The 13,945-nt window shown below is 42.5% G+C and overlaps 1 protein-coding gene across 3 annotated transcripts in view; it reads left to right on the forward strand.

Moving 5' to 3' along the window:
- LOC127584383 (scavenger receptor cysteine-rich type 1 protein M130-like) overlaps positions 1-13,945 on the forward strand; it is a 55,015-nt gene that overhangs the window by 19,486 nt on the left and 21,584 nt on the right. For all 3 annotated transcript variants that reach the window (XM_052041160.1, XM_052041159.1, XM_052041161.1), the window contains exons 2-3: positions 6,064-6,096; positions 6,756-7,070. In XM_052041160.1, coding sequence (XP_051897120.1) covers positions 6,064-6,096; positions 6,756-7,070 — 348 coding nt within the window. The remainder of the gene's footprint in view (positions 1-6,063; positions 6,097-6,755; positions 7,071-13,945) is intronic.

The raw sequence follows: 13,945 nt of genomic DNA on the forward strand, positions 1-13,945 counted from the left end.
TTCCAGCTGAATTAACAACATATTTAAATGAAAAGGCAGTGGAAACTTTACAAGAAACTGCTAGGTTGGCAGATGATTATGCTTTAACCCATAAATCCAAATGGGGACAACCTAAAACCTTTCAAAAGAGTTACAAAGACAATCCAGGTAAACCAGAGATTAAATTGGGAGGTAATCAAAAAGGAAAAGATGAAAAGAAGCCAGGGCTGGAGAAACCTGTTGAGCGTACTTGTTATTACTGTAGGAAACCTGGCCACGTGATATCTAATTGTGCCCTTTTGAAGAAAAAGAAGGAAGCTGGGCCCAATGCTTGCTTTCAGGCAATTAAAAATCAAAAAGGTTTAGGAGATGCTGTTAAAGATCAGTCCTTGCAAGAGGGAAAAGCGGAAAAGTTGGAGGAGGTGAGAAAAGAATTCCGTTCGTATGTATCAGAGGGTTTTGTTTCACTGAATGATGAGTCACCCCAGGTGCCAGTGAAAATTCTTAGAGATACTGGGGCTAGTCAATCTCTCTTGCTGGACAGTGTTTTAAATTTTGGTGAAGAAAGTGACACTGGTGAAGTAAATCTAGTACGAGGCGTTACAGGTGAGACCATGTCTGTCCCTTTTCACAGGGTGATTTTAAAGTCAAAGTTCGTAGAAGGACCAGTCGAGATAGGGATAAGACCTAGTTTTCCAGTGGAAGGAGTTTCTTTGTTATTGGGAAATGACCTTGCAAATGGAGAAAGTGATCCTGTGGTACGGTTAACAACCAAACCAAGGATTGATGAGTCTGAGGATGATTCAGATGTTTACCCATCATGTGCGGTGACTCGAGCTAGAGCTAAAGAATTAGCCAAGACAGACAGTCCGGTGCAGTCTGATGTAGTTCCTTGTGACAGTCCTAAACAGGAAGAAAATTTTGATGCCTTATCTGAGACTTTTCTGTCTTCACTGGAGGATCAACATCCTTACAGTGAGCCTGAATTTAAAGATTTGTCTTTGTCGAGGAAGGATTTTATGGTGGAACAGACAAAGGACCCTGAGTTGACAGAATTGAAAGAAAAAGCTCTCTCATGTGAGGAGATTGAAAAGGTGCCAACTGGATACTATGTCAAAAATGGAGTGTTAATGAGGAAATGGAGACCTCCTCATGTTCCTGTTACTGAGGAATGGGAAGTTATTCATCAGGTTGTGGTTCCAAAAGTTTATAGGGATGAGATTTTAAACCTGGCCCACAGTATGCCTTTGGGTGGTCATTTTGGTGTGAATAAAACTGTAGGGAAGATCTTGAAACAATTCTATTGGCCTGGTTTGAGAAAAGATGTGGTGATGTTTTGTCGAACCTGCCACACATGTCAGATGGTAGGTAAACCAAATCAAAAACCCCCTGTGGCTCCTTTGAAACCAATTCCTGCTTTTGGTGAACCCTTTTCGAAGGTGATTGTGGACTGTGTTGGCCCCTTACCAAAGTCTAAGACTGGAAATCAGTATTTGTTAACCATCATGTGTGCCACTTCTAGATTTCCAGAGGCAATACCCCTTAGAAATATTAAGGCCAAGACGGTGTCAAAGGCTCTTGTAAAATTTTTTACCTTGTTTGGTTTGCCAAAAGAAATCCAATCTGATCAAGGTAGTAATTTTATGTCAAAAAGTTTTCAACAAATAGTCTATGAGCTGGGAGCAAAGCAGATTGTATCATCTGCATATCACCCAGAATCTCAAGGAGCTCTGGAGAGATTTCATTCTACTCTCAAAAATATGCTGAAGACTTATTGCTTTGAAAACACCAAGGATTGGGACGAAGGTATCCATTTACTTTTGTTTGCCGTTAGATAATCGATCCAGGAGTCAATCGGATTTAGTCCTTTTGAGCTTGTGTTTGGACATAGGGTGAGAGGACCTTTGGAGTTGTTGAGAGAGCAATGGGTTAATGAGGAAGTTCACTTGAGTCTGTTGGACTATGTCCAAAAATTTAAAACTCGGTTGGAGAGAGTCTGCCAGCTAGCGAGAGAGAATTTGAAAACAAGCCAGATAAGAATGAAGACATATTTTGATAGACGTGCTCGGCCTAGGACATTCGCAGTGGGGCAAAAGGTGTTGGTATTTTTCCCTAGCCAAAATAATCCCTTGCAAGCTCGCTTTTCTGGACCCTATTGTTATTGAATCTCGAGTGACTGATCTAACATATATAATCAAAACACCAGATAGACGCAAGAAAACACAACTCTGTCATGTAAACATGCTAAAACCTTATTATGAGAGGGATTCAGTTGTGGCCTTGGTGGATGGTGAAAAGGTTGTTTCTAGAATGCCTGATGTTGATGTTGAGGAAGGCCAATTTAGACCAAATATTGTTCCATCGAAACTGAAAAACCAAAATATCCTGGAGAACCTTGAAACGAAGTTGGACCATTTACAAGTTTCACAAAAACAACAGATGAGAGAATTAATTTTAAAATTTAAAACTCTGTTCCCAGATGTTCCAAACAGAACATCGATAATTACCCATGATGTTGATGTTGGGGATGCAAAACCAATCAAACAACACCCATATCGAATGAATGTGGAAAAAAGTAAACTTGTTGATCAGGAAATAAAATACATGTTGGAAAATGATATTATTAGACATTCTACTTCAAATTGGAGTTCGCCCTGTGTTATTGTACCTAAACCTGATGGAACTGTTAGATTTTGCACAGATTACAGGAAAGTGAATGCTGTAACAAAGTCAGATGCTTACCCTATTCCTAGAGTGGATGATTGCATAGACAGAGTGGGAAAGGCAAAATTTCTTACAAAGATTGACTTATTAAAAGGGTACTGGTGTGTTCCATTAACAGATAGAGGAAGGGAGATTTCAGCCTTTGTAACCCCTTCTGGATTGTATGAATACAATGTTTTGCCATTTGGAATGAAAAATGCTCCGGCAACATTTCAAAGAATGATTAATTCAGTGATTCATGGGTTAAAACATACAGATGCCTACATTGACGACTTAGTGACTGGGAATGATACTTGGGAAGATCACATCTCTGCGTTAGAAAGGTTGTTTGAAAGACTTTCCAAGGCTAACCTTACAGTTAACTTGGCTAAAAGTGAATTTGGCCATGCCACTGTGACGTATCTTGGTTATGTTGTAGGTCAAGGCAAGCAAGCTCCTGTTCAGGCAAAAGTTCAAGCAATATCTGAGTTCCCTATTCCCACAGGTACGAGGACTGTTAGAAGATTTTTGGGAATGGTTGGATATTATCGAAAATTTTGTAAAAGTTTTGCTGATATTGCTCTTCCCCTAACTAATCTTCTGAAGAAGGGAGTAAAGTTTGTTTGGACAGATTCTTGTCAAGAAGCATTTGAGAAGCTGAAAGCCATTTTATGCTACCATCCTGTGCTCAGAACACCTGACTTTGAAAAGCCATTTTCATTAGCAGTAGATGCCAGTGATGAAGCTGCAGGAGCTGTGTTGTTGCAGAAGGGTGACCTTGATGATATTGACCATCCTGTAGCTTACTTTTCAAAGAAATTTAATGAGCATCAAAAGAATTATTCCACCATAGAGAAAGAATTACTGTCGCTTGTTTTAGCCTTGCAAAATTTCAGTGTATATGTTTGCACCGCTCAGCAACCATTGACTGTGTATACAGATCATAACCCATTGGTGTTTCTGAGCCGAGTCAAAAACAAGAACAGAAGGCTGTTAAACTGGAGTTTAATTTTGCAAGAGTTTGATCTCATGATAACTCACATTAAAGGCAAAGATAATGTGATTGCTGATTGTTTTTCCCGATGTTAAATGGGAAACATGTATCTGTACTAATCTGATAGTCTGTAGTTGTGTAACATGATAATTATTAACATTACTAACTGTATGCGCGGTTAAAACTTTCTTGGGAAAATTTTTTTTTTAGGTGGGAGGTGTTACGGACTCAGTGAAAGTCCCTTTAAGATAGAGAGTGTGTGTGTATGTGTGTGTGGGGCGTGCTTACGTCAATAGAAGATAAAGGACGTAATGACGTTGAAGAAGAAGAAGAAGAAGAAAGAGAGAGAGAGAAGGGAGAGAGACACCAGCCTGCTTGTTTTCTCTATCGATGGATGAGAAACAATAACTGTGTTTGCCACTGAAATCCATGTATGGAAGTTGGAAGTAATCCGGTGGAGTTCACTTTGTTGCTGACCTGTAGAAGGAAACAGGTATTTGTGTGTGGACGACCACGGTTCGGATGCTTTCGGGGTGAGGAAGTCACTACCGAGTAAACACTGAAGTGTCATTTGGGTTCCATCGTGGAACATTTGGATTTCGTATGTACTCTCTCTATGTTTTTCTACATCTACATCTTATCTTCAGACAACGGTGGTTGTTGAAGAAGCCCTTGCTCATGTTTCACCTTATGGCTTGCAGAACTGAACTTTAAGAACCATTCAGGAACTGGGAGTTTTGGACTTTGTCACACACACACACGAAGAGTTTAGTTTTGGGGTTAACGTTCGAGGTTTAACATTTTTGAATTCTAACATACTAACATTTTTACTTTTATTTTACATATTATCATAAGTAGTGATTAATAAAATAGTTTTTAACACTGAATCATGCTCAGTGTGTTTCTTTTGTTGCTGGTTTGTGACATTAGATAATAAAAGAATAAGAAGTTAAAAGGTTTGGCTTTACGTTATTGTGGAGTTCAACAACAGTAGGAGGTGGGATGATACTTCATGAAATGGTTTAAACCATTGCATAATCTTTACGCATGCCAACAAGCAATATTCCCCATAATTTCCCGTCCTCAGATCGACGATCTCTAAAAATTAAGATTTATTGAAACATGACCATTCAACACTGAGCGTGCTTTGCAGATGATCAATAATTTCCTTGTCCACAGTCTGTGTTGACGCGAGTAGGTGAACTGGACAGGAGGCAATAGTGAGAACAAGGTTCACGAAGTTTAACAGTCGCCTTGAAGTTGTGAACATAAACGTACTTTTCCCATTTCCCAGAAATAGGTTACAAAAAAAAACGGCAATACATGAGACGTTGCTTATCACTGGAGCAAAGTTGATAAGAACACTCAGGTGTGGGAGCAACTCACACTCTGCTGTTGCTGGGTAACCCAGCGTTTGAACAAACCAACGTGTAAGGGTGGAAAATCATTGCATCACTCGCCACAAATAAATCTGAAAACATAAATTGGAGTCACCGTGTCTAAATGGAGAGACTGGAAAGTAGTATATCTCGGCGCAGATTATGTTCAGTAGTCTGGAATAACGTCTATTACCTTACATGCAGTAAATCGTGTCGAACAAGGATTGAATCTTGCAGATCTAATATAGGCAATATAATCTGGTCATTTGTCACCGCGGTAGACAAATGACTGTCAACGAGCAGGGAGCTAAAATGAACGAGTCTGACGTACGGATCATTTCAGTTTCTCTTGCCTTTGGAATGTAAAGTTTGAAATGAGAGTGGGAGCACGCAACAAAATGAACGCCATAAACAAAAGCAATGTAGGGGAACAAAGAGAGGTCCCTTCACCACTGTTTGCATAAGGCATCTTCCCACTGGAGCAAATAATTAGACTGGGATCACAACAAATTTCTGGGGCGACCTCGAAAGGCCAGTGAAGTTGTCCTAATTCATGTTACAAAAGGGTAGCGACAGTTACAATGAGCCGAAAGGCCTACTTTTCTGGTGCATAGTTCCATGAATCGAGAAGCAATAGATCAATCAGCAGCCATCCCCAGGTCTTGAAAAGAAGGTGAATTAATGATACGTGACAAGGAGAAGTTGTGCCTCGATCTGAAAACAACTTCCATTGCAAAGAAGGCACGATGCGAATTAATAGCTGCTGGTGTTTATTTAGAGTTTCATTGTAAACAAACAGATGAGAAGGTGAAACCACTGTTCTGTAACGGTTCCGTATACTCTGACTCAGTTTATTATTGAGACCTTTCCCACTGGTAATTTCCTTAAATTGATGCTCCGCCTCACATGGCCTCCTCCGCTCCCACATCTCGTGAAGGTAGTTCTAATCCCATCTCTCCACAGTCTTCCCACAGCCAAACCTAATTCTGTTTATTTTTCTAATTTCAGGCCGCCCCGGGAATTGTCAAACTGACCCGTCAGGTAATCTCGCTTAAGTTTGATTACGCCGAGGGCTGATTTGTTGAGCCTGATTGTTTCTGAAGATCTTTATTTCCACTTGAGAGGTGACTGCTGCCTTCACGCGGCGCGACAATCATTAAGGTCCTTTCAGAGCAGTCGGCAGAGAGACGACCTGCTGACTTTGTCTCTAAACTCAAAAGTAGCTCCCAATCTTGGTCCCTTCTTTGTCGGCTGAGGCTGACGTCACATGAAGGATCAGTATGTCTCTTTCTCCTTTGGCGCCCAGGCCAGGAATGTCTTCACGATTCAAACAACGTTTGGATTCCAGTATCCGGTTGATGAGAAGCGGGCCAGTGACCTCAGCAGCCTATTAGCCGCTCTCTGAAAATGAAAACAAACCTGCAGCTTACCTTTTTTTTCTGGGAACTGGTTTGTTCCCAGGAATGTGAAGGCGTCTCCAGGTTTTCCGGATGTTTAATACCACTGCATGTTTTTCGCACGTTTAACAGCTCATTCGGGGTCTGTCACAACCTCATATTCCGGTTGGTCATTACTTGGTATGCGTAGACTTTAAATTTTTGGGGAGAGGATGGGCAGGGAGCGAATTGTGCGGAGAGCTGCCTGACCCGCGGCTTAAATCAGCGTTAAGGTTTGATATTTTATTTTCTGATATTTTTCAGAAAGCATGAAGTTAAGGCTGGTGAATGGGGGTAGTCGATGCGCTGGGAGACTGGAGATTCATTACAAGGGCGACTGGGGGACTGTGAATAGTTACGACTGGGACCTTCCGGATGCGGCTGTGGTGTGTCGGCAGCTAGATTGTGGCGCCGCGTTGAAAGCCCCGATAGGTGCACATTTTGGGAAAGGGTCCGGACCCGTTGTGACGTGGAATGTTCACTGCCACGGGAGCGAAGCCGTCCTGCAGGAGTGTGAATCATATCCATGGGATCACTATTGCACTTCACACGACTACGATGCCGGCGTTATTTGTGCAGGTGAAAATTAGCCTTTTGTTTCTTCGATCCGGCCAGTTTGGTGATTTCCAGGATGTCCTGGATGTAAAATAATCCGGATTGACCGGAGTAGAATGCTGTGAAACTAAATCCAGTTTGTGCCGCGATTATTCCCGTCATGTTCCGATCAAACTTTGTGTGAAAGAACTCAAACTCTTACTTTAACTGAACACTTACAACCGTGTGTATTAAATAACCGACACGCGGCACAACTGTTTGAGGGTCTCAGCGGTCGAACAACATCTGTGGTGGGACAGGAAATGTTGTCGTTAGGACCGTTGCAGGATCTGGCGGCGAAACGTCGACAATGCTCTTCCCCCACAGATGAAGCTGGACCTACTGAGTTCCCTTATAGTTTGATTTATTTTGTTGCGAATGCTGGAATCTGGAGCGACACAGAAAACGCCGCAGGAACTCAGAGGGTCAGGAAGCAGTTACAGATGGAAATCGACATATGACTGTTCGAGTCGAGGCCGTTCATCTACAAACCCACTGAATCCCAGCGCTATCTTGACCACACTTCCTCCCACCTTGCACTTGCTCCGACGCCATTCTCGTTTCTCAGTACTTCCGTCTCCATCGCATCTGTTCTCGAGATGAGAACTTGCACTCCAGGAAACCCGAGGGGTCCTCCTTTGTCAGGAAACGGGACGCCCCTCTCCCCAACTGCCATTCATTGAACCCTCACACACATCTCCTCTATTTCCTGCACTTAGGCGCTGATCTCACTCTCCAACATCCAGGCAGAATAGGGATCCCATGGTATTCTCCTACCACCCCACCATCTTACGTAACCGGCACAGCATTATTCGAAATCACCGTCATTTACAACGGGATCCTACCACCTATTGCACCTTCCCCTCTCTTATCCGTTTTCCGCAGGGTTAACTTTCTCTGAGGCTTCGCTTCTTCTCATCCCTCCCTCCCCAGGCACTCTTCCCTGTAACTGCAAAAGGTGTAACACCTTACCTACACCTCCTTCATTTCCACCATCCACTGCCCTAAACAGCCCTTCCAGGTGGGGCAGTCTTTCACATGAAAATCCCGCGTTATTATTTATTGCATCCGATACTCCTGTTGTATCCTTCCCTAAATCGGTGAGTCCAAAAGCAGATTAGTTTAACGCTTCACCGAGCATTTTCTCTCAGCCAGCTGTGGCCGCCTGGATCTCCCGGTGGCCAACCGTTTCAATTCACTTCCTACTCCCACACCGACATGTCTGCCGTCAGCCTCCTCTACTGCCAAGCAGAAACTGAATGCAAATTAGAGGAACTGCGCCTCATATACTACCTGGGCAGTCTCCATCCTGACGGCATGAGCATTGAATACTCAAACTTCAGGAAACGGCTGTCCCTCTGTACTTGTTTCGTTTTCTCTCTTCTTCTGACCTACTTCACCCCCATCACTGTAAATTTTTGCCCGCCCCAATCCGCTCCATCCATCATCCACACACTCCTTCCATTGGTTCCAATCCGCACCTCTCTCCCTTTGTTCCATGTCCCATTTTCCTCTCCTATCAGATTCCATAATCTTCAGCCATTTGTAATTTACAGCTATTACTTCACAGCTTCTGACATAATTCCAACTCTCCCCCTCACTCACAAGTCTATCACGCCCCTTGCCTGGATCTAGCAATCAGCTACCAGCTCTTTCTCCACCACTTCCGACCAACCTATTGTGCTGGGTTTCTCCCCTCTTGTCTTTCAGTCCAGATGAAGGGTCTTACATCGACTGTAAATTTCCCTCACGAGATACTGCCTAACCTTCTGTGTCCCTTCAGCACTTTGTGAGTTGATTTATTTTAGTTACTCCAGGTGCCAGAATCTGCATTCGTAGATTTATTCAGCACGGAAACAGGTCCATTGTCCATGCCGACCAAGATGAGAATCTAAGCTGGCACCATTTGCCCATGTTTGACTTCGTATCCCTCTTAAAGTTTGCTATCCGTTTCCCTGTCCAAATGCATTTAAATATTGTTCTTGTACCTGCCTCAACCCCTTCTTCCAGCAGCTCGTTTCATCGACGAACCATAATCTGAGTGAAGAAGTTGCCCGTCAGGATCATTTTAAAATTTCCCCCTCTCATCTGTAACCCTCTTGTTTCTGATTCCCTTCCCTGAGAATAAAATCGTGTATTTTCTCCTATATTTTTTCCTCATGATTCATACACCTCAAGAAGGATCACAACTCCCTGGTGTCTCCACAATTACAGTGCACCCGGTCAGCACCATCAATGGAGAGCAACTCACAATAAGAAAATGTCAAATAGTGAAAGTATGAAATACTGTCAAAAACATTGCAATCAATGAACACCTCAGGCAGCAACAATGGAGAGAGAAACCGAGTTAAGGCCTTTCTTTCTCCATCTTCCCTGCAAAATATTTCTTCTGTGTTCCCAGTTCCGACGAGGGGTCCCAAATATGACATAGTAAATCTGCATCTGTCCCTTCAAATGCTGCCTTACCTGATAAGTATATCCAGAATTTTTGTTTTTTGTTTTCAATTTAGATGTATAGCAGCTGCAGTGTGCTTAAATATTCCGACATTGCATTATGCGTCACCAAGTGAATCTTCTTAACACATATTTTTCAGGAACGTTGCTAGAAGATCAGTATCAATTACGCATCACTAATTTCCCGAGAGGTGCAGTGGCGTGCCGCCAGTTTGTCTTGCTATCGTTGTTTGGTTTTAATTAGACGGTTCCAAGATGTATTCGGTGTGATGAAGGAAAGAGGAAATATTTGCCTTTCAGTGTGATATGTGACTCAGCTGAGGATCAGTGGTTTGTTGTGAACTAATGTATTTTTGCCTCTTTTCTTTCTTGAGTGAAGGGCTGTGTCTTTAGCAACCCTTCAGGGTAAATGCAATGTAATTCGTCGAGGCTGCATACTGCAGTCAGGTGTACGAGTGATAGAGCGAATGACTGCATGGGGAGCAGCCAGGGAGCAGACAAGGAGGGTTTTCCACCTCGGGAAAACCTGAGAAATGGCTGAATGGTTTGTTTTGCAATATGAATGCAAACTGCAAGATTGATCATGCTCTTGGCTCTCCATTAGCGCTCGCTGTGAGCTGCGGTACTTTTTCTAATGGTAAGAAGGACGCGGTGTTGTGAAAAGTAGTCTGGTCGAATATTCCTTGCTGTGGCCACTTGTTCTTCTGCTCAGCCTGTCCCGTGGGACCAAGTCGAGTTTAGTCAGGACGAGTTGGCAGAACATGACTGCATGTTGAGTTCAGTAGGGCAGTGTGTTCAGCTGGGAACCTTCGCGTTAGACGGCGAAATTTCTGCTGATATTTTACATCTGACAGACCTGGTGTATGTCAGGAGATCTCGCGTCTTACCGAATTACTAACGTAAATGGTTGTTTTTAATTACCTAGATTTAATTTATTCTTCTCATGACTTCAATTGATTTTAGGTTTTCAATTGATTTTAATTAATTTAGTACTTTTTTCTAAAACTGTTAACCATGGTTGAGCTTTCTTGGGAAGCTATCTTCCACCCCGGCTCTACCGTCTGTCAATATCCGCAAAGGGTGTGGACTCGGGACGACGACATCTGAGGTCAGGCTGTTTGACCCCAGATTTGGCGAGGATATCAGGTTTTTGCTTTCGGATTAGGAGAGGGGGCATGCATAGATGAACCGGCGGTGATTACAGGTGGTGGTAAGGTCCACACAGACCTGGTGCGTTGAAACAAGAAGTTTGAGGTTTATATTTAATGAAAACAATAATACTACATCATTTGGGGAGAAAATGAATTATTTTTATGAAACTCTGCGTGTATTTGCACATTCATTATTGCTGCAGAATAATTAGCAATTGAGAAATTGTGATAAAACAGGAGCAATATGTCGAGCAACAACGGTAATACTTCAGGTCGATGACATTACTGTAGAACAAGGAAAACTAAACAAAAAGTGTTCAGCTTCCATTAATTAAGTGAGATATGTGGGTCCGCCTGTGCTATTTTGAATCTCTGCCATAACAATTCGTACGCTCATAAGAGTAAGGCTGAAAGATAAAGTGCAAGACATCTAAGGTCGTAATCTCGGTATTGCTCACTGTGCCACGTGCCAGTAATGATAGAACAAGGAACAGGGGAGATCTGAATACATGGCTAAGCAGCTCTGGCAGCGAAGAAGGTTATAGACACTTATTTATTTGAAAACTCTTCTGAGGCAGGTAGATCCTGCCCCAAAAATCTACTGTATTTTAATGAAAAGGGAACCAATAGACTTGGAATAACATTGCACGTGCTAATGTTACTAGCAAATATTTAAACGATTTTAACAGGGACTGGGAAGAACAGCAGCACTGCAACTAGTGCACAAGATTAACAAATCTAGAGGATGAATCAAGAGAGTCCACCATCTGCAGGCAGGATAAAGAGCATTCCAGAGCTTGTATCTTTACCATTAGAGCTTGTATGCTTATCAGCATGCATTTTAATACAGGTAAAACCGACGAGTTTAGAATGTTGATTTGCATATGAAATTAAGGCGTTGTTCGAATCATGAAAACATGTTTGAGGGAAGGCTAGGAATGTGAGCTTAATGCACCGGAGACTGAAGTTTCAGACGTGACAAAGGGATTACAAAAGAGGAGGATGAGTCATCTAATGCATTGGAGAGAATATCGCGGCAGTAATTCGAAGGGATATCGGGTAGATCGTCCAATGGAGCCCTATAAATATAATTTAGGTATGAGAGAGCGACGATACTTTTTCTTGGGTCATAATGTAGACATCCACGTAGTCAGTGGAAAATTGAGGAACAGATACGTAAGCCAACCAGAGGAAGATGTAGGAGCGATGGGGTTATAGTTGTGGTTGTTTTTAACTTCCCCAGTATTGAATGGAATAGCCACAGTGCACGGGGTGGAATTTATTAAGTGGCTCTAGGGAAATTTGGGAGACAATATGTAGATAATCTCACAAGAGATGAGCTCCAGACGATCTTTTCTTCGGAAATGAATCTAGGCCGGCCAAGGAAGTGTTGCTGTGGGAACGCACTTGGAACAGTGGCCATAATTCTGCAAGTTTCCCCACATTAAGGGAAAGGGGATAAAGTTGTCTCTCAATTTAAAGTCCTAAATTAGATGAAATCTTATTTCAATAGAACAAAAGACGATCTGGTAAATGTAGATTGGGAACACTGGGTAAAGCAACATGAATCAAGTAGGAGTCTTTCCAAATAGAACGAGCAAGTTTCAGGGTCAGCATGTTCTGGCAAGGCGGAAACGCGAAATGGCAAGATTAAGGAATGATAAAGGAGATTTGAGGGTTCGATCAGGAGATAAAGAAGCACATGACAGGTTAAGGCGAGTGCAATGGAATGAGTCCCTTGAAGAAATAAAGCGGTGCGGGAGGGAATTTAAGAGATAAATTTGGATAAAAAGTAGTCGCCAACATATATCACGACAGATAAAATTAAGGACAATCTCAAGCCAGTCTATAAATGTGTCAATATACAGATTAGAGAAGGGGATAGTGGCTCCCCAGAGGGAGCAAACAGGAAATCTATGTCTGGAGACAGGGGATGTTGGTGAATACCAAAATGATTACTTCTCATCTGTATTCAAGCAGGAGAAGGACATTTGGAAAGTCAGGGGTGAATAGGGAGAGTCAGCGTGGTTTTATGTGGGGGTAATCCTGTGTCACTAATTTGACTGAGAATTTTGAGGAAGTAACTACGAATATTGATGAAGTCAGAAAAGTAACCATTGTATAACAGAACTTTAGTGAGGCCTTTGACAAGGTCCAAAATAATAGGCTGGTCCAAAAGGTGAAGGCACGCGTAATCCATGGGGTGATGGCGATTTGGTTACAAAATGGGCTGCATGATCGGCGGCAGAAGATAATGGTGGAGTAATGCTTTTGTTCTTAGTGTATAACAGAGTACGGTGCTTGGAAAGCTGTTATTTGTGATATATGTTAACAACTTGGATGTGAATGCAGGAGCGGCGTTTACAGATGACACAAAATGGTGGTGCCGGGGATAGTATAGACGTTTTCCAAGGATACAGCGGATATAGATCCAATGAAAAGCTCCGTATAGCATTGGCAGGTGGGACTTTATCCGAACAAGTGCAAGATAATGCAACGCAGTGCATCAAACAATGGAAGGACAGACGCAGTAAACAGTAGGGCCGGAAGGACTGTTGATGAATCTTTATGAACAGCAAGCTCTTGAGGTACAAGTCCATAATTCCCTGTAAGTGGCAACACAGCTAGATGGTGGAATGCAGAAGAAGGCATATAGCACGTTTGCATTCAGAGGACACGACATCACAAATTTAGAATATACGGATTAGACCACACTTTGGATACTGTGTGAAGTTCCGGTGGGCGCACGATCGGTATTGGTATTGATATTGGTTTATTATTGTCACGTACCAAGGTACAGTGAAAAAGTTGTCTTGCATACCGATCGTACAGGTCAATGCATTACACAGTGCAGTTACATTGGGTTAGTACAAAGTGCATTGATGTCGTACAGGTAAAAACAATAACAGTACAGAGCAAATTGTTACAGACATTTTACAGAGGAGATTGTGGAGCCTCTGACGATGATCTTTGTGTCGTCCATGGAGACAGGAGATGTTCCGGAAGATTGGAGAGTTGCGGATGTGGTTCCCTTATTCAAGAATGGGGTTAGGATAGCCCAGGGAATTATAAACTGGTGAGACTTAGCTCAGTGGTTGGTAATCTGATGGAGAAGATCCTGAGGGGCAGGATTTATGAACATTTGGAGAGGTATAATATGATTAGGAATAGTCAGCATGGCTTTGTTAAGGGCACGTCCTGCCTTACGAGCCTGATTGAATTTTTTGGGCATGTGACTAAGCACATCGATGAAGG

This window comes from Pristis pectinata, chromosome 29, assembly GCF_009764475.1.
Source record: "Pristis pectinata isolate sPriPec2 chromosome 29, sPriPec2.1.pri, whole genome shotgun sequence".
NCBI classification, from domain to species: domain Eukaryota; kingdom Metazoa; phylum Chordata; class Chondrichthyes; order Rhinopristiformes; family Pristidae; genus Pristis; species Pristis pectinata.